At 40.3% G+C, this 25,319-nt stretch overlaps 9 protein-coding genes across 13 annotated transcripts; 6 read left to right on the top strand and 3 right to left on the bottom strand.

Moving 5' to 3' along the window:
• Positions 1-79: 79 nt before the first annotated feature.
• LOC18008480 (mechanosensitive ion channel protein 6) lies at positions 80-3,399 on the bottom strand. Its single transcript, XM_006389908.2, has 5 exons — positions 1,497-3,399; positions 1,294-1,417; positions 920-1,213; positions 638-840; positions 80-554 (listed from the first exon to the last, which is right to left on the bottom strand). The coding sequence occupies exons 1-5, from the start codon at positions 3,161-3,163 to the stop codon at positions 245-247; spliced, it is 2,598 nt and encodes an 865-aa protein (XP_006389970.1). The 5' UTR covers positions 3,164-3,399; the 3' UTR covers positions 80-244.
• Positions 3,400-4,704: 1,305 nt separating this feature from the next.
• Positions 4,705-7,375, bottom strand: LOC18008084 (protein VTE6, chloroplastic). Its single transcript, XM_006389907.2, has 5 exons — positions 6,932-7,375; positions 6,131-6,384; positions 5,810-5,933; positions 5,292-5,396; positions 4,705-4,985 (listed from the first exon to the last, which is right to left on the bottom strand). The coding sequence occupies exons 1-5, from the start codon at positions 7,346-7,348 to the stop codon at positions 4,890-4,892; spliced, it is 996 nt and encodes a 331-aa protein (XP_006389969.1). The 5' UTR covers positions 7,349-7,375; the 3' UTR covers positions 4,705-4,889.
• A 140-nt stretch (positions 7,376-7,515) lies between these two features.
• On the top strand, positions 7,516-9,228 carry LOC18008476 (50S ribosomal protein L13, chloroplastic). Its single transcript, XM_006389906.2, has 4 exons — positions 7,516-7,841; positions 8,211-8,396; positions 8,609-8,779; positions 8,913-9,228. The coding sequence occupies exons 1-4, from the start codon at positions 7,593-7,595 to the stop codon at positions 9,027-9,029; spliced, it is 723 nt and encodes a 240-aa protein (XP_006389968.1). The 5' UTR covers positions 7,516-7,592; the 3' UTR covers positions 9,030-9,228.
• A 245-nt stretch (positions 9,229-9,473) lies between these two features.
• On the bottom strand, positions 9,474-10,262 carry LOC112089904 (putative B3 domain-containing protein At1g78640). Its single transcript, XM_024160779.1, has one exon. It carries the CDS (start codon positions 10,260-10,262, stop codon positions 9,474-9,476), a length of 789 nt encoding a protein of 262 aa, XP_024016547.1.
• A 300-nt stretch (positions 10,263-10,562) lies between these two features.
• On the top strand, positions 10,563-13,515 carry LOC18008070. Of its 2 annotated transcripts, none has more exons than XM_024152548.1 (8): positions 10,563-10,697; positions 10,986-11,041; positions 11,135-11,259; positions 11,637-11,796; positions 11,889-12,298; positions 12,422-12,874; positions 13,018-13,123; positions 13,228-13,515. In XM_024152548.1, exons 1-8 carry the CDS (start codon positions 10,629-10,631, stop codon positions 13,364-13,366), a joined length of 1,518 nt encoding a protein of 505 aa, XP_024008316.1. In that variant the 5' UTR covers positions 10,563-10,628; the 3' UTR covers positions 13,367-13,515. The 2 variants fall into 2 exon arrangements, with proteins under 2 accessions (XP_024008316.1, XP_006389967.1); XM_006389905.2 differs by having other exon boundaries at positions 12,419-12,874.
• A 133-nt stretch (positions 13,516-13,648) lies between these two features.
• On the top strand, positions 13,649-15,896 carry LOC18008470 (gamma-glutamyl hydrolase 1). 2 transcript variants are annotated; one of them, XM_024151063.1, is made up of 10 exons: positions 13,649-14,095; positions 14,189-14,275; positions 14,353-14,442; positions 14,568-14,662; positions 14,754-14,814; positions 14,996-15,085; positions 15,178-15,240; positions 15,307-15,395; positions 15,466-15,558; positions 15,647-15,896. In XM_024151063.1, the coding sequence occupies exons 1-10, from the start codon at positions 13,772-13,774 to the stop codon at positions 15,696-15,698; spliced, it is 1,044 nt and encodes a 347-aa protein (XP_024006831.1). In that variant the 5' UTR covers positions 13,649-13,771; the 3' UTR covers positions 15,699-15,896. The 2 variants fall into 2 exon arrangements, with proteins under 2 accessions (XP_024006831.1, XP_024006827.1); XM_024151059.1 differs by having other exon boundaries at positions 14,189-14,442; positions 14,765-14,814.
• A 287-nt stretch (positions 15,897-16,183) lies between these two features.
• LOC18009119 (gamma-glutamyl hydrolase 2) lies at positions 16,184-18,968 on the top strand. Its single transcript, XM_006389903.2, has 10 exons — positions 16,184-16,631; positions 16,790-16,876; positions 16,969-17,058; positions 17,332-17,426; positions 17,508-17,568; positions 17,822-17,911; positions 18,000-18,062; positions 18,216-18,304; positions 18,506-18,598; positions 18,703-18,968. Exons 1-10 carry the CDS (start codon positions 16,284-16,286, stop codon positions 18,752-18,754), a joined length of 1,068 nt encoding a protein of 355 aa, XP_006389965.1. The 5' UTR covers positions 16,184-16,283; the 3' UTR covers positions 18,755-18,968.
• An 85-nt stretch (positions 18,969-19,053) lies between these two features.
• Positions 19,054-21,129, top strand: LOC18009232 (N-acylphosphatidylethanolamine synthase). 3 transcript variants are annotated; one of them, XM_006389902.2, is made up of 6 exons: positions 19,054-19,176; positions 19,411-19,715; positions 19,835-19,965; positions 20,105-20,190; positions 20,278-20,415; positions 20,617-21,128. In XM_006389902.2, the coding sequence occupies exons 2-6, from the start codon at positions 19,507-19,509 to the stop codon at positions 20,905-20,907; spliced, it is 855 nt and encodes a 284-aa protein (XP_006389964.1). In that variant the 5' UTR covers positions 19,054-19,176; positions 19,411-19,506; the 3' UTR covers positions 20,908-21,128. The 3 variants fall into 3 exon arrangements, with proteins under 3 accessions (XP_006389964.1, XP_024008216.1, XP_024008211.1); XM_024152448.1 differs by having other exon boundaries at positions 19,125-19,176; positions 19,411-19,695; positions 20,617-21,129; XM_024152443.1 differs by lacking the exon at positions 19,054-19,176 and having other exon boundaries at positions 19,415-19,726; positions 20,617-21,129.
• Positions 21,130-22,130: 1,001 nt separating this feature from the next.
• On the top strand, positions 22,131-24,415 carry LOC18009400 (BES1/BZR1 homolog protein 4). The gene is made up of 2 exons (XM_006389901.2): positions 22,131-22,726; positions 23,500-24,415. Exons 1-2 carry the CDS (start codon positions 22,511-22,513, stop codon positions 24,241-24,243), a joined length of 960 nt encoding a protein of 319 aa, XP_006389963.1. The 5' UTR covers positions 22,131-22,510; the 3' UTR covers positions 24,244-24,415.
• Positions 24,416-25,319: the final 904 nt, after the last annotated feature.

The following is a 25,319-nucleotide window of genomic DNA, read 5'->3' as shown; positions in this document are numbered from 1 at the left end:
TTTTTATAGAATAACATGAGTAGCCAAAAAATTTAGAATTGTTAACAAAGTATGGATAAAAAGCACCATAAGCCAAAACACTATGCGGATTAATAGAACCGATTATCACATTAATGTCGAGTAAATGTAGTCATCAAGTAGATCATTTCGTAAATTCTAAATCAGTGGTGTGTGGAAAAACAAAAGCAAAAAAAAAAAGAGAGAGAAAAACAGCACCCTCGTGATCCTAACTGTATATAAAGTTTCAGTTGCTGCCAGAAGCAGGAGTTGTCCAATGAGGTGGAAGACGGTCGGAAACAGGCAAACCAGGAGGAGTGGGCATAGTTCTGACATTGATGTCGATAGGATACAATCGGTACTCAATGTCAAGCTCTCTGCAAATCTTGGCAATCTCTTCAACAAGTTGAGATCTTCGAGCCCATTTCTCTCCCATATCTTGATGATTCATTCGATGCGTTGGCCAAACCGCAATCCTCACACTGTTCAATGACTCCATGTCTTTGAACACTATCATCGGCGCCGGATACCAATGATCCTTCTTCCCTTCGATGTAACTGTCATAATGAATGCAGGTAATGAATATGTATAATCAATCATTCATGTAAAAGTTGTGATTCCAACAAAATTTGCAATGTACCTTGTGATTCTCTGTTTGATGAGCATCATTTTCTCAGGTGGTGTAGCAATGTGGACAGAGAATTCGATTCCATCTCCCATATCAGGGCTACGGTAATAGTTTCCAATGGATCTGAGCCAGAGAAGACTGTTCGGGTACACGACTTTCTGGTTATCAAACCTCAAGAACACAGTTGTCAATATGTTCATCTCTTCCACAACCATCTGGAGAAAAAAGAAAGAAACCAAAATGAGTTTTTCTTTGACATTACCATATCGAGAACTGACAAGTTTTATAATTTACCTGGACACCGTCGATTTCACATCTATCGCCCACATCAAACGGGTGTATCACAAACAAGTAGATGATAGATTCGAATACTATCTTGCACATGTTTCCAAATATGAATGCGACAACCACGACTTGCGAGCTCATGACCACGAGGAATCTGGTGTTAGTGATTCCAAGTATGATAAGCCAGATAATGACTATGATGATCCCAACTACGATATTCACCATCTTGTGAAGCCTGTTCACTGCTGTTTTGGTGTCGTTTAAGGTCAACGCAAGAGCTCTTCTCTCTCTGAAAGCATTCACCTGTGAAAAAATGTTTGTGCAAATATTCATTAGGAATAATACATTAAAAGAATGTAAAATTCATCATCCAAACTTCTTACCACCCAGTTTTTAAGAGATGATTTGCTGATCCGATTCGTCTCACATGCTCCTTCAAATAGACTTAAAGTCTTCAAAGCTTCGTCTTCTGGCAGAAACCTCGAAATGTCCTTTGAGTAGATGAACCTAAACATTGCTACTGGTTAATATCCGTAATGTGATATGGCTAAGGCCTTGGATGTTAAAGAGATTGAGTTAAACTTACTTTGATCCCGGCTTGGCGACATTGTGAAAGATCTTTCTCGCAGCGAGCTTTGCCTCAAACTCACTTCTGATTTGGTTTCCTTTATCATCATCCAAGTTCGAATCTTGTAGCTGTTCATCTAAAGTGGTAAGTGATCCATGCCGGATTATATTCATCAGCCTCTTCATTTTCCACGCTGAGACATTCTTAGGATTCAGCTTGTGAAGGCTATCAATCGTAATCCCATTTTTGTCCCCTCCTCCTCCTCCATCAGAGAGAACGCGAGAGAGAAACGGGCTTTTCCCGATTACCACAGGACTTTTCTGAGCCCCTGATGTAGTCTCAACACCACCGGGATTCTGAAACTTCTTAACCTCGACGCTGATTCTCTCTTCTTCTTCCTCGTTTCTTTGGATCTCAATCAGAGGAGGACCTGAGAGCGTCTCAATCACGTACTGAGTAAACAAAGACTCTTGAATCCTATCGAAGTAAGTGCTCATATGGAACGAGGAAGCAAGAACCTTAACCAACAGTGTCTTGACGAGCCACAACAAGAACCCAACCAACAAACACACAAAGATCTTAGTCACAACACGAAGCGCCTTGGTGTTTGCTGCTTTAGCCACTTTATCATCGAACAAGAAATGCCAAGCGAGTAAAACAAGTCCTAACCATAAGCAATTCTGCACAGCCTTTCGGATACCGTAAACAAAGTACAAAACCCTTTTCCTCAAAAGGAAGTTCCTTTCGATGAAGAAGACGACTATCTTAACGATCCAACTAGAGACTAATCTGCCACAGATCAACACTAAAACCATTGTTTCCCATTTCCATAGCTGAAGATCCCAGAGTATCTTCTTGCGCAAGAAAGGTATCGCAAGTGTGCAAATCAAAGCAGCGATTATCAAAATCAAGCTCAACCATTCCAATACAATCCATAGACTAAGTTTATCTTTCCTGTACTCTTCTGGTAAATCCTCTGCTGCAAATGGATCATCTTCTTCGTCCTCTCCTTGATTCCTAGGGCTTTTCCCGAAAAACCCTGATTTCAACTGCCCCGATTTCGGAATCCGACCCGATTTCATCTCCGCCGCTTGTGGTGGCAACGGAGGCTTCGGTGTAGGCGGATCCGAAAGCCGTGACCTAGTTCGCATCTTAAGCAAATTGGTAGAGTTTCTCTGAATCGGAGCGTTTCCACTACACTTGACAACTTCTCCGTCGGCGTTGTTGTTGCTGCGGCTGTCTCGTCTTCCCACGCCGTCGGGTTTGGTGGTGGCTCCAGACGAAGAAGGTCTCGCCGACGCCGGAGATTCCAAAACCGGAGTTAAACCCCTGGACTGAAGCTCGTCCATACCTAAGTCCATATCAAGAGAAATCTCGCCGGAAGCTTGCTGTTTATGCAGAAACTGACCAATTAGCTTCGTAGTTGGATCCTCGCCGCGTCGGAATTCAAAAGCATCAGCGTCAACTTTGTTGTCGTCCTCGGACGCGGTGGTGGCGGAGGATCTCTCGAAATCAGCAGCCGCATTAAACCCTTTATGGAGGTTACCTTCTCCGTCAGTCCAAAAATCGTAACTTCCGTCTCTCCATATCTTGCCTGTTGTCTCTCCGGAGACTCCATTGCTGCTTCCGTTCTCATCAGCGATTTTGAGGATTACTTCTCGCCGGTCAGTCGAATCAACGCCCATGATTTATCGAAAAAAAGAAGAAAATACAGCGAATTTTTGATGGGTTTAGCGACTTAGCGTACACACCACCGATTAGAAAGGAGAAAGCAAAAAACTTTCTTTTTTTAACACTTATGGGTAACTGGGAAAGCTAGAAGAGAAAACGCTTTTTATTTGAGATCAAAGCTAGTGATAACTGTGAGAGAGAGAGAGAGACGAGACACAATGAGGAAATTAAATTTATCTTATTAAGGTATGACGCGTTTTAGCCAATCGCTACCACACACAGCAACATCATCATCAGTCATCAGTCATCACTTTGAAATTTGGACGACACACTCACAACGCATCTTCTCTTTATACCAAACCTCGCAAAGTTCGAGAACAACTTTTAATTAATCGGCTGTTTTTTTTTCTTTCTTTTTTTGTTTTCCGTCAAAACTTTAGGTAAACTATCTACTTGTAAGCTCGTCAAATAAACTACTGTTGTTTAGTATTTCCTTTTGTTGATTCTAGCAAATATTTTAAAGTTATAATAATTCTATTTTTGGTCATTATATAATAGTTAGGTCTGTGTGGAATGTACATACGTCACATGTCTGATGGTGAATCACTAACAAACGACGAATATTGTGTTGAGTTGGAAAAGTAGTTGTTTAATATTTTTGTAAAAGAAAAGTTCCTTGAAAGAGAAAGTTAAAATTTCGAAATTTGCGATTATGGAGCCACTAAACCATATTAGAGAGGGTCATGTTGTGTAGAAATTTCTGATGTTCTCTCCTTAACCACACGAATGTTATACAATCGATTTTTTTTCTCTATACTCTATATACATTGTGTCTGTGAGAAACCGGAAATTGAAACTAAGCCTAAACTTTCTGAAATTCTCACAGTTTCATTATGTTCCAATAATTATCAATAGTAACCCGAGTCCTACACTCGTGACTGTTGAGGTGAGACGGATATTTGACTCGAGTAGAAGCGAAATTTGCGGCGGTGTAAATATTAGAGGGTAAAATTCACGCGTTTGAGAAGCGCGTGTGATTTGTCAGCTGTGTATTGGATGTCACGGCCCATGGGCCATTGTCGTATCTTATTTCTGGACCACAGGTTCGTAGAAGTAACGCATCGTAATTGTCTTCACTCCTCATCACGTTTCTGTTTTGGTCGAACAAATCAAACTCACGTTTCTAAAACTCTTAAAGTAACGGCCCTATAAATCTAGCAACGTCACAGTCGATGCTTACTCTCTGGAGGGTTCTAAATGACTACAGAATATGGCAAAAAGAAAAGAGAAAGTTGACAGGTCGACGACATCTAAAATGACAATTAAAAAGGAATGTCTTCGAGAGAATCACGACTCTTTTTTTCTTCTTGTCAACCAACTCTCGTTCCTTTTTTGTTGTCTTTTTGTTACAGCTTTTTCGTTACATTTTCAGAAATTTAATTTGATTTTTCTTGAGTTCCTAAGTGATCAAGAGAATTGATCCCAATCAGAAGAACTATTGAGGCAGGAGAACTGAGATTTTGACAGGTTTCACTATCTACAGGAGAATCTCAAACGCGAATCAAATGCAAAGACATAGTATCGCTAATTGTTAGACAAGGGTTCGACAAATATAATTTCCCTAATTGTTGTGGTACTATTGTTACATAACATAGTGTATTTACACATAATAGAATAAATATGATTGTTCATATCAATACATCTAACCTTACTGAGAAGCCATGACCTTTGTTACAGGTTTTACTTGACCCAATTCTGGAGTATAAACTGCTGCATCAAAATCGCCACGATGCTTCCCAAGCTTATGTTGATCACGTTCACTACATCATTGTTCAGCTACAAAATAGCCAAATGGTCACACAAATAAGAGGGTCTCAGCAGATAGAAAGGATCGAGAATGCACAAAACGAGAACTCATATTGCATTGTTGTTTTGTAGGTAGCTAATTGCAAAAATTGGCTTCAAAAGACGAGAGCTCAAACGAAAATTTATGAATTGGGAATTGTTTTTTTCAATCAATCTTGCTGTCAGGAGCGACGGAATTTTCATCTGATTATCATTTGATTCATTTTCTTGCATTGACAATAAGCGGACAGAGCAAAAGCAATAAGACAAGAAAAAAATGAACTGAAGTGAGCATACCCATTTGAATCCCTCCTTGTCTTGAAAAGATGCACCTATTATGCTCTCTCCAAGATTAGCAATCTGAGAAGCTAGTACACATACAGCTGCTTCTGGAGGAGTTATCTGTGCTCGAGAGACCAAAAGGAAGAGAAACTTGCAAATTACACAGTAGTTCAGAGCAAAATTTCCATGAAAATCTAACAATGAACAATGACATGCATGTTCAGTTGAAAAATGTGCACTCAGAAAAATAAATATACGTATCCAGCTTTTCATTCTTGTGCAAGTCTACGACTCTTACTATATGTGCACTCAAATTTATGATTACTTTCATCCAGCGGTTGGCGCTATGATAAAGGCAGTCACTACATGAGGGGTGTCTATACGAACTATTCCCAGCAACAACAAATGAAGATAAAATTAAGTTACGAAAACGTCTTCATCAACATAGAGGAGATGTGAAAAGGGAAGTTTTTAAAGCAAATAACGTAGAAGGTTCCATGTTGCTCAATAAAATATTATATAACATCTAGTACCTGACCCAGGAAACAGCCAACAGATGCAAGAAAAAATGATGCTAAAAGTCCAGCCAATGTTCCTTCAACACTCATTGCTCCCTCGGTTCCTCTTGGTACAATCTTAAGTGTTGTGGCTAAATACCTGCAAATTTTCACCAATTAGTAATAGAACAGAATGCATGCAGATCATTTCAGCAGTTAACTGGATTCACGCTATGACATTGCAGGTCCACTGACACACCTTCAACAAAAAAACAGACCCAAAACTAGCTACTCGTTCCAAAAAAAAAACGCAAATTTACAGAAGAGGCCATAGCTGAATAACAGTAGCATACTCACGTTGTTTTTCCGTAAGCTTTCCCAATCTCGCTCGAGACAGTGTCAGACACTTTAGTGCAGAAGCTGGAAACAAAACCAAGCCGGAAAAGCTGAGAAAAAGCTGCTCCTCCCACTTGATATATCGAAAGAAAAGCACAGACACAACCAGCAGCACTTGAACCAATCACACTTCGTGGTCCTCTTCTACCTTTTTTCTTCTCGGCAACGCCTTGTGCTTCCTTTTCCGACATCTTAACCTTTGTTGCCGCTGTTCCCTGTGATATTGTAAATCATCTAAACCAACGTCAAGGCCAGATATCAATTGCAAATTTAGTGGTACTCTTTCCAGCTCTCGGTCGATGAAACACGATATTGAAATCTAAAGTACAAGGAAAATTTATAGAGTAGAGACGCATTATCACAATTTTAAGCGTGATCAGACGAACTAGCTCCTTAATCTCAAATTTCAATCTACAGAGACAAGGAAAGTGCCTAACTCCAAAGCTCTCCTAACAGGAATAACAATTTATCGACCAACGTCTCCCAAAACCCCAGTACATTTTCAAAACGAAGAATCAACTCTAAGCTCAATCAAGAGAATTTTTCTTTTTATATCTTGAAATCCTATAACACCATTTCATTATGTCTTCAAATGTGATCCGGGATCTCTAACGCATCTAAAATTCCAACAACTAGTAAAATCAACTAAAATATACGGACATTCTTCATTCATCTGCTCGAAATCAAAATCAAATTAGCGAATTTCTACGTTTTAAGAGTCAGCGACCAAATTACGGTCAAGTTGATTACAAGTGCACTTACTATGACGAAGTAAGCAGCGACTAAGAGAAATCCAGCAGAGCCATAAGCCCGCCAAGTTAGAGTACCGAGCAAGAATGCGGCGGCGATCCCAGAAGCGGACAATCCGGTAACAAGAAGCGGTGAACCGAGAACAAAAATCAATAAATTGTTAGCCACGGCGGATTTCCAGGTAGGTGACGCCGATTGGATAAGATTCATCGCCTCCGTCACCACCCCTTGCATCGATGTAGCCGCCATAGCACCGTCGGCTCTGTTTCCCGGCGAAAGAATTCCGTTTGAAAGGGATTCCAGATTACGATGACCAAATCGGCAGGATCTAGCGAATGGAGAGGGAGAAGAAAATCCCGAGAATTTCGGGAATCTCAGAGGTAAAACTAATCTAGAATTTAACAGTAGAGTTGACGAAATCGAAGCCATAAGGTATACACTTTGCTTGCTTTCGAAGACCTGAGAGGAAAAAAAAAAGGAAACGAGAAAGAGATCAGCGTTTTGGGCTGGATCCGGAGCTCCTAACAAACCGGATCCTCAACCCGTTTAATATTAAATTTCCGGTCCTAGAGATGAGTTTATTTACAGTCACACCACTGTTATTTACAGAAGAACCCAATCTTATCCGAGAAATCGAAAGAGCAGAAGAATTAGCAAAAGAGAGAAAACAAAAATGGCGGTTCTCTGTTCGTCTTCGACAGTTATACTCCCTTCTTCTTCGGTGAAACCTTCCGGAAGTGACAGGAAGTCACCGTTTCTAGGGTTCTCTTTAACGGCTATCTCGAAGCCGTCGGTACGAGTCGGCATTTACGCGAACGCGAAAAGGGGATTGCAGGTGAAGTGCGAGGCGGAGCAGGCGACTACTTCTCTTGTTCCGGCGAATCAGCGATGGATGTTCGACCAAGAAGAAGCAAATGGCCCTGTAACGATATTTTCTCTATCTATCTCCCTCTTTTGAGCTTCAACGCTTTTTATTATTCACATCTCTGAAACTTGTCTGCTTAACATACTTAATAAAATGTCGAAAATCTGCGATTGCTTAGAAAATTCTTTGGAATTTTGAGAAAGATACTGGAAATTTGAAACATGAGTCGATTTGTATTCGGACTGCAGATGTACAAGTATCCATGCGTATCCGCTTTACTCAAATGGATTTGAAATTGATGTTTTTTCATCTTAATTCAGTAAATGGGAACTTTTACTTGTTCATTTTGGTTGGAGGAGAATGGGTTCTGGTGAAGTTATAAGACATTGGATTGTAGCTTTACTGACAGTATACTATGGTTTACAGGACATCTGGAACACGACATGGTATCCAAAAGCTTCGGACCACGTGAACACGGACAAACCCTGGTTTGTGGTCGATGCAACTGACAAAATTCTTGGTAGATTGGCATCAACGATTGCTAATCACATCCGTGGGAAGAACCTTGCCTCCTACACTCCTAGTGTCGACATGGGAGCCTTTGTGATCGTGGTATGTGAGCTTCTTGAGCCATCTGTAGAGAATATGCAATGCGAGATATGCTTTACTTAATTTCTTGACTATGATCTGTTGCTTTATTGAGATGTGAGCTGGTTTCAATGAAATTTACAATCATTTAGGAAGATCCAAGCCTTTGGGTATATGTTTGGACAGTGCTTGTAACTTGTCACTTAATTTTATTTCGGTGGAATTTTGTTTGAAAGGTGAACGCTGAGAAAGTAGCTGTATCTGGAAAGAAGCGGAACCAAAAGCTGTACAGGAGGCATTCAGGACGACCTGGTGGTATGACAGTAGAAACATTTGATCAATTGCAGCAGAGAATTCCAGAAAGAATCATTGAGCATGCTGTGCGTGGCATGCTTCCAAAGGGACGGGTTAGTGAGATAGTTCCTAGCTCTTTATCAGTCTCTTTTATGGTCCCAATCAACGTGGAACATTTCCAGCTTGAGGGTATTTGTATACCATGATTACGACTCACTCTAACTTGGTCTGGCCGTTTTGTGGCAGCTTGGAAGAGCTCTATTCAATCACCTGAAGGTGTACAAAGGCCCGGACCATCCCCACGAGGCGCAGAAGCCGCTTGATCTGCCTATCAGGGACAAGAGAATACAGCTGCAAAAATAGAAACCCCATGGAACATCGACCAAGCTCCAGTGTTACCATTATCACCCAAGTGCAGAGAGTTTTTTGCTTCTCGGGTTGCTGTAGTTTCTACAGCTCAAAACCAGAGGAGGGCTTTACAGATTCTTGTTTTCCATTGCTTGCTACTATCAACTCTATGCTATAAAGCTTTCTATTGCGAAATATCTTTTATTTAATTTTTGTGCTAACCATCTTCTTCAGACATATACAAAGATGATATATAACCAATAACGAAACAAAATTGGTGTAGAACACAACGATTTTTTCATAAGAAGTTGACTACCAAAACACCATAAGCAACACCAATCACTATTTAACAAAGATAATAAAAAAAGTTCCTCTCTTTACTACAAAACCCTTAATCCAGTCATAACTTGAAAGGCTGCTAAGGAAATCTACCGATCGATATCCCCGAGATTTGATGGACTAATCATTGTTTTCGCCGTCTGCGGTTCCACGAGAAAGCACCCGAATATGAAACTTAGAATCCCAGAAGAGTTCAACCTCGTCTCCTATCTTCAAACCTCTCCTCTCGACAAAATCAAAGTACCAGCTATACTTTAGACGATAATGGGGATGGTTCGCTTTCGATCTCACCAGAAGCATCCGATGCGTAGTGCGCGTGTCGTGGTCGTACACATTAACGTCAATCCCATCACCTTGTCGGAGTTTGTTCTTTTGGTCATCTTCAGAGAGATATCTCAGGATGTGGCTCTCGACGTCGCCTTCGTTCAGATAAAAGTACCCGCGTATGTCGTTCTCGGTCAGTATCTTCTTGATGATCACTGGAACAGCTTTAACAAGAGGTCGTTTCGTAGAGACTACGTTTCGCTCCTCCTCTTTCTCCAATAAATCAGTAGTCTTCTTCAAGTCTTCTTCGTCTGTGTTCATCGGAGAAGCAGACATCACTCGCGGTTCTTGCCACATCGTCCTCTGACTCTTCTTCCCTGGAGTCATGTAAGTGCCAAAGAGAAGAATCTCCGGTTCCGTGGATGGCAAGAGAGAAGAGTCTTGACTGGTCTCTAGCGTTTGTTGGCTCGGACACGTACGAATATTCTTCGCCGGAGACATAGGCATAGGATCGTCGGAGATATACATCTCTGTTTCGTTGGATGCAGAGGAAGATAACTCTTCTTGATGGCTCTCTCGCGGTTGTTGGCTCGGACTCGTACGAATCTTCTTCGCCGGAGGCATATGATCGTCGGAGATAGACATCTCTGTTTCGTTGGATGGCGAGAAAGAAAACTCTTCTTGATGCTTCTCCATTGGAGAGAGTTCTCGTCGAATCAAATTTTGGAGAGAGAATTGAAAAATATGGGATGGTGAAGTAGAGCGAGTGAAGACTAATATATAGAGGGGATTAACTATAATTAATTACTCTTTAATTAGATCATTGTGGGCCTCTCGGCCCAAATCAACTCGCGTGATCACGTGAGTGGCACGGACTGCCACGGGCCCACGTCGATGAAATTCCCTTTGTTTTAGTAAGAGCACCGCGAAAGGTCTGGCGGGAAAGCCAGCCATTGCCTCGAAAAAAATCTCCTAATCTGAGAAAATCATTCAAGAGAGCAACGCGGAAAGATGTCTCAGACCGAAACCCTAAATGTTCTCGATGAAATCGAGTCTCTTGTCTCCGATCAGCTTCAAGTGGTATTCTCAATTCATTTCTCGATTCGTTAACTTTTTCTGATTAGGGTTCCGATTTCCACTTCACTGGTTTTAAAGTTAGTCAGAACTCGTTCGTCTCTCCTTGCATCCTCATCAATATAGGGCTATTTTTTTTTTTAATCCGGAAGATTCTATCTGTAGTTTGTTGTTGTTATTGTTGGATTAGTGTCGGGGTGGGATTTTTTCCTTGGTCCCGAGATTCGGAGGTGTTATGTAAAATTAACCAATTTGAGTTATATTAATTGATTCGCTCAATCCCTTTTCTTTCAGGTATCTTACAAATGGCTAAGTCGAAATTTCTCGCTTTCATCAAAAACTGCCAAGAGGTACATATTTCCAACCATTTCGAGTTCACTAGATTTTGGCTACTTTAGATCTGTTTTGTCTTAAAAAAACCGAGACTCGTTTGTTATTATTAGGTTGCTTAAGGATTTTGTCGACAAACACGGCAAGGATTTGGAAGTTGTATATAATGTATCCGGGTGGGCAAAGAACAGACCTTCTGATTACCACACTAGACTTGTATCGAGTTCCAAACTTCCAGGTCACATTCCCATCTTTTATGATTGTCTTTTTTATAAGGAAATTAGGTTTCTTTTGCAAGTCCACTGTTTATCACAGATAGCTCTCTTGAATTTATAGCTGTCTCCTGTTGGTTTCACCTGTCTGATAAGCTTATAATGGTGAAGTTTTGTTTCGCTAGTCTTTTGGTTTGTCATCTTACCGATTTTGTTTTCCCTAAGTAGTTGTACAAGTAATGTGCTGCCTTATTTGTAGTTCAAGGTAGTATCTCAATTGCCCGTTTATTTATTTCAATGTTACAAGTAGAAAGCTAAATGATGACAAAAGTGCAAACGTTTTGAATGTAAAGTACCAGACTATTTATCGATTTGACACTTCCTTGTCATTACTACTATGCAGAAGTGGAGAAAGAGTTCAATGGAACATATTCAGTTCATATCTACAGTGTTCAAGCTAGTATTCCAATGGATCCAGCTGCCATATGGAACGCAGAGTTTGTACAAGCAGAAGAGCTCTTCAGGCAGCCTTCTGCCACTGATAATTGCTTGAGAGACAACAGGTACACCTTTTCTGTAATTGCATGAAATCTTTCCAGTGTTGTTGACCCAGCCTTGCCATTTAAACTAGAGATGTATGTTTTTTCGGTACCAGGTTTTGTGGCATCTCCAATGCCTTTGTAAAGCGTAATATAGAGGGAGCCACTGCAAATGTTACAGCCCTGCGAACCGAAAGTGTAAGAACTACAGTACAATCTAAAAGTGGTTTAAATTGTCAAGAGGGTACAGTGCCTTCAAACCAGGGAAAGCGATTTCAGCAAACAATCCCTACGGTTGACCATCAGGCTAAAAGTGAATCTATTACTGCTCCAGCTCAAAACCAGTCTGTGAAATCTTCCAATGATAAAGAAAAATCCCTTCCTGTGCCCGCTAATAAAAAGAAGGGACAGGGCGAAAAGAGCGTGACTGGAAATGGGGGTTCGCTGAAAAATATGTGGGGCCGTGTGCCTGTGAAAACAGAAGATGATTCTGCAACAATAGAGGTCAAAAATCATGATCATTCAGGTCTGCCGTCTAATCTATCCGCTCTTTTTTTTTTTCTTTTCGAATATCTCCTTGTGTGGAGTTGGCATTTATTCCTTAGTTAGTTTTGTTCCTCTATGAAATGTTCTGTATTTGGTGCAGAAGCCCAAAAACTTTCCCTCGATCCCAAGAATAAAGGAGGCAGCGATGATGAGACTCGAGACGTCAATTGTAGAAGAGCGTCTAAAACTGATAACAGAAAAAGGAAGGTGATATTTGATTATTCAGACGAAGAGTATGAAGATGTTATCAGCTTAGCATCTCCTAGTAGTCCAAAGATTAATTCATGTCCAGATAGTGAACAAAATACCAAAGATTCAGGTGCAGAGAAGCCTGACGCAGATATAGCTCGAGAGATAAAAACTGATGAACCAGAGGCCAGCGAAGAAGACAGGCAAAAAATTGTGTCTGATGATACGTGTGGTGTCAGGAAAAACGAGAAACCTGTGGCTTCGTCAATGGAGAAGATCCAGGCCAATCCCTCAAAGGAAAGAATTACTGATGCTCCGAAAAGGAAGAAAGTTTTGAAGTCGTGGATTGATGATCGTGGGAGAGAAGGTAAACGCACACGCTTAAGCATATATAGTAACCTAAACAAGTATACTTATGCATCGCTTCGAGCCAAGAGCTTACTAAATGCAAGCTCTGGCTTGGAATGTCAATGTCTATTACTCACACAATTCTATTTTGACTGCATGTAGTAACTGAGGTGGTCTGGGAGGAGACAGAAACGAACGGGAAGAAGAAAGAGGAGACTGATACAAGTAAGAAGTTAAATGATGGCAAAAACGCCAATGCTGGTAACAGGTATGTATATGTTATTCGAGATGATATATATATAGCCAGTTAAAAAGAGGAAGATAACATTTTGTGTTAAACTATCTAAAAAGCATTCGGGTTCCTTGTTTCAGGGGGGTTGCACAGAAGAAGAGCCCAGCGATTGGAAATGGGGCCTCCACAAACGCAGGAGGAAAAACAGGAAGCAAGAAAGGCGGGAACGTAAAAGATCCTAAGCAAGGGAATATAATGTCCTTCTTCAAGAGAGTTTAAAAAGCTTTGATTTTTTTTTTTTTTTGGGTATGCTGCTGAGTTTTGATTGAGGAAATCCAAAAATCATAACTTGGATTCATCTGATTGTATGCTTCGAATTCACTTGTTATGTTGTAAAACTCTTGAGCCGTTGAATTAGACTTGTTTGTAGCGTGAGAAGTAAGGAACGGGGCCCACTTCGAGAGGTAGGTACTTTGAAACAGATTAAAAATAAAATACATAAAACACGTTTCTGGCATTAACCAATAATTTAAAAAATTAGGAAGAAGGGTGGATTGGTTTTCGAAAAGTGTGCGCGTGGATGATTTGAGAAGCTAATAAAATCGTAATACAAAAGTCTTACTCAGATCACTCTCTCTCTCCTCGTCAACACTGCGAATCCTTGACCATTCGTCTTGCTCAGAGATGTGGAGATACTGCTTCTGTTTACCGTTGCTACTCTTTGATATTGGTGTGGCCAAAGCTTCCGACTCGTCTGCGTCGATTTTCCTCCCTAGTCAAACCGGGGTCGACGGTTCACGGAGTCCGGTCTGCTCTTCGCCGGATCCGAACCTGAACTACAGGCCGGTCATCGGGATTCTGAGCCACCCTGGCGATGGCGCGTCGGGTCGGCTGACCAACGATACCAGCTCCACGTACATCGCGGCTTCGTATGTGAAGTTCGCCGAGGCAGGTGGAGCACGTGTTATCCCTCTCATCTACAACGAGCCTGAACGACTTCTCTTCCAGGTCTTTCTTCTCATTTCTTAATTCATTTTTCAAACTTCAATTAGGCTTACGCATTGGATTAATCCATTTTGTCTTGTCATTTTGGATCTGCAGAAGCTAGAATTGGTCAATGGTGTGATCTTCACTGGTGGTTGGGCTAAAAAATATCAATATTTCGACATCGTCAAAAAAATCTTCAATGTTCTGTTTGGCTTCGTGTTACCTGGAACATTTTCTGTCTATAACACAATTCCAATATTCTTTATGTTGCTACACAGAAAGCTTTGGAGAGAAATGATGCTGGAGAGCATTTTCCAGTATATGGCATTTGCCTCGGATTCGAGCTTATGTCAATTATCATTAGTCAGGTGACTCTTTTCTTCTTTCCTTCTTTTTCAAACTTTCGTTTACTCAATTAACTTCCCGTTTTTTTTTTAATAGTTAGTCTTTCTAGTTTCTATTAAACTTCTATTCCTTGTCATGATTGTAACAGAACAGAGACATTCTTGAAAGATTTGATGCAGAAGATAATGCATCAAGTCTCCAGTTCGTTGAAAATGTTAATATCCAAGGAACTCTATTCCAAAGGTGCATAGCTTTTCATGATTCACTACTTGTAGCTTTTCACTGGTGGTACCTCACGTATTTCATAATAATTGTAATTCATTCATCTTTTCAGATTTCCTCCAGAGTTGTTGAAAAAACTCAGTACAGACTGTTTGGTTATGCAGAAACACAAGGTTAGTATTGCGACCTCTAATTTTTGTGCAGATAATGGAATATAGTCGTCAAAGTTAACATATTACGCATTCTTAAAAAGAGAGCAATTCTTAACAAAAATTTTCTTGCAATATTCTGCTCTATTTTTCTTGAATGGTATTCTGTCTGCTTGCTGATACGAATTGATTATATGTTTTTCAGTATGGTATCACACCAGCAAACTTTCGAGGAAACCCTGCTCTGTCTAGTTTCTTTGAAATCATTACAACTTGCGTTGATGAAAACAGCAAGGTATTGATGTATATTATTATTACCATATACCATAATAAGGATTCTACAAAGTCCAGAATATGTGCTTACTTTGAATTATAATTCCCTTACAGACTTATGTTTCAACTGTTAAAGCAAAGAGATACCCAATAACTGGCTTCCAGTGGCATCCTGAGGTATATCAGTGTGATCTATTGTGTTATATCGGTGGGGAACTTTTCACAAAATAAAATATTATGCAGAAAAATGCATTTGAATGGGGATCATCTCAAATTCCACACTCTGAGGACGCGATTCAGGTGACACAACATGCTGCAAGTTATCTAGTCAGGTAAGATCTCTATTCTTACACTCGTAACTGTGTGCTGGTTTCTCACGGTTCGCGGTTCAATGTGGTGCAGTGAAGCTAGGAAGTCAAAGAACAGACCAGAATCTAAGAAAGTGTTGAGTAACCTCATATACAACTACAAGCCTACGTACTGCGGATATGCAGGGTAAAACACAAGCATCTTACACAATTCTCTTCTTGTGTTTTGGTTATTGTATGTTTTTAACGACACTTTTGGATTATCTATCTTGCAGGAGGGGTTACGACGAGGTTTACCTTTTCACACAACCAAGAGCCCGTTTCTAAGAAAGTCCTCTTGGTCTCGTGTTTGCTCAAGTGAACCAGTTATATGTGTACGTTCTATGATCTGAACTTGGGTAACTCTTGAGAGTTTAATGAGTCGATTGTTTCGCGCTGTCTACATGATTTTCCTATTTAGATGGTTGATTTTTTCTTTGGAATTATATCATTTCCAAGGAGTTAGTTTTATTTGGTTCGTATGTCTAGCAAGAAGATCTGAATAACAAAAGTTCCCCTGAAATAAACAAAAGATCAGTGTAACCATTATTGGATTTAGCGTAAAACAGTCCCTCCTTTGTAAACCATTATACGGGCTTATTTTATAAACGGACCAAAAATCGTACTGGGCCACGCACAAATGTTAAAAGGCCCCACGCTGGGGATAAATTCTTTAACAACATATAAGACACGTGGTCGTTAGAGATTGGTTTCATGATTGAAAAACAATAATAGAGTTGGACAAAGATCTTCCACGATATCGACGAAAAGAAAACAAAAAGCTTATAACCATGGAAATTCGATTCACGATTTGACCATTTCGTCTCATTTCACGAATCCTTACGCAAAGCATCCTCTCCCTCTTCCTCTGAGATGTGGAGTTACGTCTTGTTACCGTTCGTACTATCCTTGTGTAAAGATATTACCATAATGGCCAAGGCCACCGATTCGCCTGCGGCGATTTTCCTTCCTAGTCAAACCGGAGCTAACGATTCACGCGTCTTTGATTCTCCGATTTCTGTATGCTCCGCGCCGGATCCGAACCTGAACTACAAGCCGGTTATCGGGATTCTAAGCCATCCTGGCGACGGCGCGTCGGGTCGTTTGAACAATGCTACTAACGCGTCGTACATCGCTGCTTCGTATGTGAAATTGGCTGAAGCTGGTGGAGCACGCGTGATCCCTCTCATCTATAACGAACCCGAAGAATTTCTCTTTCAGGTTACTCCAAATTTAGCTCAGCTAGTTCTGCTTACCTGAATTTTTCATCACTGATATGAGAAATATCAAATTAAGTGAGTTTTAGATGTTGTTATGTTTGTTTGTGGCTTGAGAATTGGGAATTTCCTTTTCCAAATCATCTTTTTCAATTACTGCAGAAGCTTGATTTGGTCAACGGTGTGATATTCACTGGTGGTTGGGCTAAACAAGGATTGTATTATGATATCGTCAAAAAAATCTTCAATGTGAGCTCAACATCATTGTTTTTGGCTTGAATTATTCTGGGTGTTGTATACTATATATTTCTAATACGTTGATCTTATTTTGATCCTCACAGAAAGCTTTGGAAAGAAATGATGCTGGAGAGCACTTTCCCGTATATGCCATTTGCCTAGGATTCGAGCTCCTGACAATGATTATAAGTCAGGTGACATTTTTGTTCTTGCTTCTCCTGGCAACTAGTATTATACTTCCATTAACTTGTGTGTTTTTCTAAGCTATAAAGTTAAGTCCTTTTCTAGTTCTTGAGTATTTGAACATGAGTTAGAAACCTTTCTTCCATCATTCTGTTTAATAGGTAAGCAGAGAGCTTTAAGCTATCCCTTTTATGAATTACTACCTTACAATATACTCTAGTATGTAGTACAGTTTGAGATCTGCATGCGCCATTCAAAATCTCTAATCCTTGCCTTTCTAACAGAACACAGACATTCTTGAAAAGGTTGATGCAAAGAATTCTGCATCAAGTCTCCAGTTCGTTGAAAATGTTAGCACCGAAGGCACCGTTTTTCAAAGGTACATACAGATTTTTCAAGATTTATGTGTACTAATTACCCAAGTTTCGCAACATTTTAATTGCAATGTTTCATACTGCAGATTTCCCCCAGAGTTATTGAAGAAACTCAGTACAGACTGTTTGGTTATGCAGAATCATCAGGTTAGAACTTGCAACCTCTAATTTGCGTCACTGTATACTATGGAATACAGTTGTTCACCATTTTTCGTTGCTTGACATACTATGAGTTCTCTACAGAGAGCAAAGTATGCGCTCATTGTCCTTCACCTCTTTAAGTTTTATTTTTCACTATAGTTAGGAAAATTCTCTGGTCATCTCTGCGTTCTTGTTCTTGAATGTTATTATATTCTCATTCTATCTGCTTTGCTAAAATGAAAATGTTATTGTTTTCCAGTTTGGTATCTCGCCAGACAGCTTTGAAGGCAATATTGCTCTGTCTCGTTTCTTTAAAATCGTCACAACATGCACTGATGACAACAGTAAGGTATCTTTATGTTCCTAAGAACCACAGCAATCTAAAGATATTCAGAGCCTGACCTCATGAAACGAATCTACTTTACATATTTATCCAGGCTTATGTTTCAACTGTTCAATCAAAAAAATATCCGGTGACAGGCTTCCAGTGGCATCCTGAGGTATATACTCAGTGTTAACTTACATCTCTCATTTAGTCCTTTCACGCCTAGGCAGAAGAATTATCATTGTGGTCCATTGCGTTATCCTATAATTTATGGTATATTGGTTTACAGCTTTTATAAAAGAAAAAAGCTCCGTACAATACTCTGCAGAAAAATGCATTTGAGTGGGGATTATCCAGAATTCCACACTCTGAGGACGCGATCCAGGTGACTCAGCTCGCTGCAAATCATCTAGTCAGGTTAGTTCTCTCTTCATTGTTTGGTAAGGATCGGTAAGAGAGTGCATCAATTCTGATTGCTACATCAGGAAAGGAGTTAACATTAGAATCAGTATAAATTAGAGTTAAATTAGATTTATCTAGTCCTTTCTCATGGATAGCACGAGAACATTGATGAATATGTGTGGCGGATACTCACGGATCGAGTTTGAATTGGTGCAGTGAAGCTAGGAAGTCACTAAACAGACCATCTCCCAAGGAAGTGCTGAGCAATCTCATTTATAACTACAAGCCTACGTACTGTGGATACGAAGGGTAACGCCACTCGGACAATCTTTACATAATTCTCTCTTCTTATTTTTCCGACTGTATATGTTTTAACGATCCTTTTGAATCATCTAATATGATGGATTATGCAGGAGAGGTTACGACGAGGTTTACATTTTTACACAACAACGATCCCTTCTCTAAGAACATCCTCTCGTGTGTTTATTCGGTTGAACCAGTGATGATTCTTCAATCTTCAACTCTGTTAGTATATGTGAAGCTTTTGTAACTCTGATGATGTGTAATATCTATCTATGGCTTGTATTTGTGAAGTGTATTTTTTACTCATAGAAATGTCAAATAACAACTCTATTTGTAAGTGTATGTTGGGCTTTATATTGTACGTTTAATACATAAAGCCCAATTTAGCCTTGTAGAATTTGCTCGTCTTCTTGAGTTGCAAAAATTCCCGGTTCACCTCTAAAACCGCTATTCTAGATGTACCGAGTCATACCAACCACATATACCGATTACACTGCTCTCGCTCTCTCTCTCTCGATGAATTCCTCCCAGGAAAGCTTCTTCAAATTCTCTCTTATACCACTCTCGTGGTCTCGTGTCTAATCGTAAGCAGTCTTCCTTTCCGAATTTTGGTTTCGATCTTAAAGTAGATCTTGTTAGGAGGAATTAAGTAAAGAGATTGATAAACCCTAATTGGTCAGTTGTATCGTTAAGATTTTCCTAGATTACCCGGTAATACTGTTTTAGAGATTGCTGCTTAGGAACCGAAACCTAGTTATGGAATCCTTGCATCTACATTTGGCGTAGATTTCCCTAATATCCGGTTTACTCATCTTCAGAATCAGAACTGGCTCTGTATGCAAGTAGCTTCTCGAGTTCTTGATCTGGAAAAGGGTGGGAACTTTGAAGCTTGCAGTTCTTGGCAAGAGGCATAAATGGGGAGGATAATGGAATGGGCAGCAAAATCTGATCACTTGGGAGGAATTCCAAGGAAAACTGTGATAATGGCTGTTGGTGCGTTTGCGAGAGCGGTAGCGAATCTTTGCAACAAAACCACAGTTCACAATGCAGATACTCTTATGACTCTTGTCCGGTCACGACCACCCGGTGTTCCTCTCATCACTGTTAGTAATCACATGTCGACGTTAGTTAAAAGTTAAAACCTTTTTAATCTCATCTTTTCTTCTTCTCTTTCCACTCACTTGTATCTTAATGTTGATCTATTCTCTTCTCTCTTTTTTTTTTCGTGTTTATCCTGATCAGTTTGGATGATCCAGTAATGTGGGGAGGGTTCAAGGGTCTTCTTTCCTTAGATCCAGAGTTGGCTCGATGGGTTCTTGCTGCAGAGGACATATGTTTTAAGAACCCTATCTTCTCCTACATATTCCGCACTGGTACGTCACCTTTGGATTCGTTCCTTCTTTTTCAGAATCTAGTGAGTGTGAACGGAACTTCTTTAATAGATTTTGTGGTTGCCTTCTTCGCAAAATAGAATTTTCTCAAGATGAATGTTAATACCTTTCTTTTGAGCAGGCAAATGTATACCTATAACTAGAGGTGGTGGAATCTACCAAGAACACATGAATGAAGCTCTCCAGCGACTAAAAGATGGATCTTGGGTATTCATCTTGCACATTTGAACAAATACTGACATATCTTCGGGTCTTTTCTTACCTCTAACCTTTGGTTTTAATCATGACTAGTAGTTGCATACCTTCCCAGAGGGCAAGGTGTTTCAAGAAGATGTGCCTATAAGACGACTTAAATGGGGAACGGCAAGCCTCATCGCCCGTTGCCCAGTTACCCCAATCGTCTTGCCAATAATTCACCGCGGTTTTGACAAGGTATAACATGTCTTAACTCTTACAGTTCCATTTAAGCCTTGCTTAACTCAGTGAATAGTTTGAATTTCTATAGCTTAAAGCCTGTGGGAACAATAATAAGCCGTGAACTATGCAACCAGTTTCCAGAATTCAGAATGTTTCTTTGATAGTATTATGTTTTTGCACTCCAAGGCACTTACCTACATTGTTCTGACGACGTAGATGATGCCAGAGAACTATTTCAACGGAAGAAGGCCACCATTACCGCTGTGGAACAAAAACCTTCAAGTCGTGGTTGGTGAACCAATTGAGTTTGATGTTCCCATGATGGTTGAGACCGCTGTCTCGGCCTCACGCCATGTAACGGCTCCTCTTCAAGAAGCCAAATGGCCTGTCCTCTCTTCTGCTGGTCATAAGCTAGACGAAACCGCTCAGAGATGTCTCTACACAGCTCTTTCGGAGAAGATTCAATCCTCACTGGAAACATTACGACTCTTAGCCAAGCGGTTGTGACTTCTGCCTGGATGCTTCAGATCAGAATCCGGTCCACAATTTTTTAGGCTCCGGTTTAGATCCGCAAATGGTATTCAATTATATGATGAACTTGATTGTCTGAAGCTGAGAGTGAAACTTTAACAACTAGAGTTTAAATAACTCGCATCTTAATAAATAAGAATCGAATGTAGAGGAAAAAAAGCTCAACAAAAACGTGACATTTGTGTGATCATTGAAAACAATATGCACCCTAAAAACAGTGGCGATAACTCCTTTGATGAGGGGCTGAGCTTGTAGTTCGCCACTCGACCCCCCTTGATTTCCATCGAGTATTCAAAAGATTTTTTTTTGTCAAATTCCGGTTTATCTCTCAAATGTAACACATAGAATATAGCTCTTCTATCATTCTTTCTAAGGGAAACCAAGTTGCATTCATTGTAAAAATGTTTTTTTTTTGGGTTGAATAAAATTTACATTCAATTATAAAAAAATATGCAACCTATAAAACAACAAAAAAGTAAAATGTTTAAATATTCGGGACAACCACCCCTGAAATCTTAGTATATCTATATACAAAATAGAGTAATCATATCCCTATTTTTTTAATAATGTAAGAAGACCGTTATTTGTGTGTTGTCTGTAACGCCGATGATCTGGCAAGTTGTGTCTCTAAGCAGAATCATCATTGATGTTGGACAGAAACAGCTCTTTGAACGACCAGTTTGAAGAGAGAGAGAAGGTTCTGATAAAGAGACAACGTGGGTGGCACACAGACGCGGCGGCCACGTGAGACTATATATCGAGCCACCGGTGGTGCACACCCGAATGTCAAAATAACAGTTTATGGGCCCCTACAGGGTCACGCCGGGGACGCACCATCACGTGAAAAGGAAGCTTCCATGGTCAGCAAAAACGGTTTCGTGGCATTTTCGTAAATCAGATCACGTTTCAAGGGGTATAATTGCCAACTCTTGCACGTTGTTAATGGAAACATGTTGTGGCAAACTGGTAAATTACGGTCTAATCCCGGGTAAAGATATATGCTCCCACGTGCTGGGTCCGGAGGACACGCGTGACCTCATGTAGTGGCAATTTCGTGGTTATAGGGTCAAATCTCGGGTAAATTGGGTAGTCTTGAGCCAATTTGTTTTCTTTGGCTTATCAGTATGAAGTATGAACGTATTAATCCCTTCTTCTCTGGCACGAGAGTTCATTATTAGCATCTTCTTCTCCAATTCCCGGGTTTTTTTTTCCACTCGATCACTGAGAAATTGACCAATATCTAATTTTCCGAGCATCTTGATCCGCCGTGTTCAGCTAAAAGTATACTTCTTTTTAGTTTTAAGGCTTTTAGCTATAACAAGCTGCTGAAACTTTCTTCACGATTATTTTCTCACCGTCGAATCGCTCCACTCCAGGGAGTTTTTTTTTTCCGGTGGGAGCATTTTCTGTATTCAAAGGGAAGGCTGATCGGGAATTGGAACTGTTGGTGCACGCAATTTCGATTTCTCTGTTATATGCGAGATCTGAAAAGAGTGTTTCACCGAAGATTCAGAGACTTCTCGAGATAGTTTCGGGTTAAATTCTCACAGACAGTTTCAGAGGAAGAAGATCGAGAGTGATGACGTCGGGGACGAGAATGCCGACATGGAGGGAGAGAGAGAACAACAAGAGGAGAGAGAGACGGCGGAGAGCGATCGCAGCGAAGATCTTCACCGGATTGAGAATGTTTGGGAACTACGAGCTGCCAAAGCACTGCGACAACAACGAAGTGCTTAAAGCACTCTGCAACGAGGCCGGTTGGATCGTCGAACCCGATGGCACTACTTATCGCAAGGTTCGTCTCTCGATTCCTCGATCTCACTTTCTTTCTATCTTCTTCTTCTTTAAGCTTACGAACACGGCTTTCTGAATCTAGACACAATTTTGGTCGGAGCCTTCCTTTCCGGCAACTAATGTCTTCGGTCACGAATTTGCTAACGTGTTCTTGATTAATGCCACCTGCGTAGGTTAGCGTTAGAGGAGCGCTAGTCAAATGTTTTTGATTCTTCTCTTTTTATTATTGCGTTTATCTAAAAGAAGATTCTTTCTCTCTCTTTTACTCTCTGTGTCTCATGTTGTGTGATTGGTTCACTTGCGTCCCCAGGTCTAGTCTATTCTCAGATGATACCCACCAAAACATAAAAAGGGAAAACCAAAGTAGCATAGATCTCTAGAAAACTGATGAAAAAAAAAAAAAAAAGTATTTGCTCAGAGTTCAAACTTCAAAGTGTACGTTTTTTTATCTGTAGATTTTTGGAAAAAGCATGTGACCGCTTTTGCTTTACTGTCTCAAGTCGAGCTATCGAGAATCGAGTCCATCGATAATCTGTCGGGAACAGTCAGGAATCCTTGACCCGATTGGTTTAAGAAACAGAGAATTTGTTTATCTGAAACTTAGACCAAGCTGACTTGGAAAATCAACACCTGTCTGTTTCACGTTTTGACATTAACACAATCGAAACTAGTTCTGCTTATCTTTAGGCCTTAAAAAGAATATCATAACACTTTCAACACACTAATATCTTGATACAATCTCCTTCTCATCAAATCTGTTTGATCTGTTTTCAGGGAAGTAGACCAGTAGAGCGTATGGAGATAGGTGGCGGTTCAGCAACCGCGAGCCCGTGCTCCTCTTATCAGCCAAGCCCGTGCGCTTCTTACAATCCCAGTCCAGGCTCCTCCAACTTCATGAGCCCAGCTTCTTCTTCTTTCCCCAATCTCACCTCTGGAGATGGCCAATCACTCATTCCATGGCTAAAACACCTCTCAACAACATCATCCTCATCAGCTTCTTCATCATCAAGACTCCCTAATTACCTCTACATCCCTGGAGGCTCCATAAGCGCTCCTGTTACCCCTCCTTTAAGCTCTCCAACAGCTCGTACCCCGAGGATGAACCCTGATTGGCAACAACTCAACAACTCCTTCTTTGCATCCTCAACACCTCCCAGTCCCACACGTCAGATCATCCCTGACTCTGAATGGTTCTCAGGGATTCAACTCGCGCAAAGCGTTCCTGCTTCTCCAACGTTTAGTCTCGTCTCACAAAACCCATTTGGATTTAAAGAAGAAGTAGCCTCTGCTCGTGGAGGCGGGTCAAGAATGTGGACACCAAGTCAAAGCGGGACTTGCTCACCGGCTATTCCTCAGACAGCAGATGTTCCAATGTCTGAAGCCGTCGCTCCTCCAGAGTTTGCGTTTGGTAGTAGTAACACAAATGGGTTAGTGAAAGCATGGGAAGGAGAGAGGATACACGAGGAGAGTGGTTCGGATGATCTCGAGCTCACTCTTGGAAACTCAAGCACAAGGTAGTTACAACAATCATATGTACATCTATAAAAAAACAATATATGAAAAAATTAAACCGGTCCAACTCCAACTAGACCATTCTCAATATGGTGGTGCTTCAATTTTATTTCAATTTATTTTATAATGTAAGGCTCAAAGTGAAACATAGCTTGAAATATTGGTCTTTTTTTTTGTACCTCTTGTGATTGTATCCTTCCACTGCCCTTTTAACCCTCTTCTTTCCCAAGTCCCAACCCACCCGGTTACTTAGCTAACCTAAAAACCGGTTTACATGGTTCTATACAAATTACTGTATTTCGTTACTTTTTGTTTTATGTTAACAATTACAGACTCACAGTGAAGTAAGCAAACCAATTATTGTTTCATATCAACAATTCATCATCATTGTTATTAGTCAACAATTATCGCTCCAATACGACAAAATAAGGTTTTTGCAGGTGACAGAGGAGCCTCTGTTTATAACGGCTACAGATATCATTATCTGACATGGGCTTGATTTTCTTCTTCTTAGTCCTGTTAAGACACTCTCTTTTTTTTTATTATTGATTTATTGTTATACGTACACAGAGGAAGGTGGATGACGAAAGTCGGAAAGTGTATGCATATGAGTTTATCCCATGGAAGAAGAAACAAAAAAGCTTAGGTCTTGGTCAATTCACGTACGTATAACTTGAGGAATGGCCACATGTCAACCATGAGTAATATTCTGCCATGTGTATATTCTTTTTTTAATTGACAAAAACTTTTCTACGTACAAATAATACTTTTTGAATATATGAAAACTATCATGTTAGTATTTCAAATTAACCATGTGAAAAAAAATACAAATTGTCTGATATCTATTATCCACTCGGACTCTGAAGACTCCAACGTCCGAACTGATTGAAACTAAGCTTTTGAGTACAATTCCTTTATGAGGTTGGCTTAAATATATATTGGCCAATTACATATCTCTAATCACAGAAGCACCTAACACATAAGACATTACAATGAGCCAGACGCTGAGGTTAGCCTTTACAAAAGTTAACTAAACTGCACCTTATAACATAAAGATTCCACAGAGCCAAACAAGAAAAGCA

Source organism: Eutrema salsugineum, unplaced genomic scaffold (genome assembly GCF_000478725.1).
Source record: "Eutrema salsugineum unplaced genomic scaffold, Eutsalg1_0 scaffold_9, whole genome shotgun sequence".
NCBI lineage: Eukaryota > Viridiplantae > Streptophyta > Magnoliopsida > Brassicales > Brassicaceae > Eutrema > Eutrema salsugineum.
This window is presented reverse-complemented; position numbering and strand designations above follow the sequence as displayed.

Coding starts and splice junctions, on each gene's coding strand:
- LOC18008480 (XM_006389908.2), bottom strand. CDS start 3,163: ATGGGCGTTGATTCGACTGACCGGCGAGAAGTAATCCTCAAAATCGCT. Junction 1,214..1,293: donor CATCTCTTAAAAACTGGGTG/GTAAGAAGTTTG, acceptor ATTTTTTCACAG/GTGAATGCTTTCAGAGAGAG. Junction 555..637: donor ATCAAACAGAGAATCACAAG/GTACATTGCAAA, acceptor TCATTATGACAG/TTACATCGAAGGGAAGAAGG.
- LOC18008084 (XM_006389907.2), bottom strand. CDS start 7,348: ATGGCTTCGATTTCGTCAACTCTACTGTTAAATTCTAGATTAGTTTTA. Junction 5,934..6,130: donor AAAGCTTACGGAAAAACAAC/GTGAGTATGCTA, acceptor GAAAATTTGCAG/GTATTTAGCCACAACACTTA. Junction 4,986..5,291: donor ACAAGGAGGGATTCAAATGG/GTATGCTCACTT, acceptor GCTATTTTGTAG/CTGAACAATGATGTAGTGAA.
- LOC18008476 (XM_006389906.2), top strand. CDS start 7,593: ATGGCGGTTCTCTGTTCGTCTTCGACAGTTATACTCCCTTCTTCTTCG. Junction 7,842..8,210: donor AAGAAGAAGCAAATGGCCCT/GTAACGATATTT, acceptor TATGGTTTACAG/GACATCTGGAACACGACATG. Junction 8,397..8,608: donor TGGGAGCCTTTGTGATCGTG/GTATGTGAGCTT, acceptor TTTGTTTGAAAG/GTGAACGCTGAGAAAGTAGC.
- LOC112089904 (XM_024160779.1), bottom strand. CDS start 10,262: ATGTCTATCTCCGACGATCATATGCCTCCGGCGAAGAAGATTCGTACG.
- LOC18008070 (XM_006389905.2), top strand. CDS start 10,629: ATGTCTCAGACCGAAACCCTAAATGTTCTCGATGAAATCGAGTCTCTT. Junction 10,698..10,985: donor TCTCCGATCAGCTTCAAGTG/GTATTCTCAATT, acceptor CTTTTCTTTCAG/GTATCTTACAAATGGCTAAG. Junction 11,042..11,134: donor TCATCAAAAACTGCCAAGAG/GTACATATTTCC, acceptor TGTTATTATTAG/GTTGCTTAAGGATTTTGTCG.
- LOC18008470 (XM_024151059.1), top strand. CDS start 13,772: ATGTGGAGATACTGCTTCTGTTTACCGTTGCTACTCTTTGATATTGGT. Junction 14,096..14,188: donor CTGAACGACTTCTCTTCCAG/GTCTTTCTTCTC, acceptor TTGGATCTGCAG/AAGCTAGAATTGGTCAATGG. Junction 15,086..15,177: donor GCGTTGATGAAAACAGCAAG/GTATTGATGTAT, acceptor ATTCCCTTACAG/ACTTATGTTTCAACTGTTAA.
- LOC18009119 (XM_006389903.2), top strand. CDS start 16,284: ATGTGGAGTTACGTCTTGTTACCGTTCGTACTATCCTTGTGTAAAGAT. Junction 17,059..17,331: donor TGACAATGATTATAAGTCAG/GTGACATTTTTG, acceptor CCTTTCTAACAG/AACACAGACATTCTTGAAAA. Junction 18,599..18,702: donor ACGTACTGTGGATACGAAGG/GTAACGCCACTC, acceptor TGGATTATGCAG/GAGAGGTTACGACGAGGTTT.
- LOC18009232 (XM_006389902.2), top strand. CDS start 19,507: ATGGGGAGGATAATGGAATGGGCAGCAAAATCTGATCACTTGGGAGGA. Junction 19,716..19,834: donor GTTAGTAATCACATGTCGAC/GTTAGTTAAAAG, acceptor TATCCTGATCAG/TTTGGATGATCCAGTAATGT. Junction 20,191..20,277: donor GACTAAAAGATGGATCTTGG/GTATTCATCTTG, acceptor CATGACTAGTAG/TTGCATACCTTCCCAGAGGG.
- LOC18009400 (XM_006389901.2), top strand. CDS start 22,511: ATGACGTCGGGGACGAGAATGCCGACATGGAGGGAGAGAGAGAACAAC. Junction 22,727..23,499: donor ATGGCACTACTTATCGCAAG/GTTCGTCTCTCG, acceptor ATCTGTTTTCAG/GGAAGTAGACCAGTAGAGCG.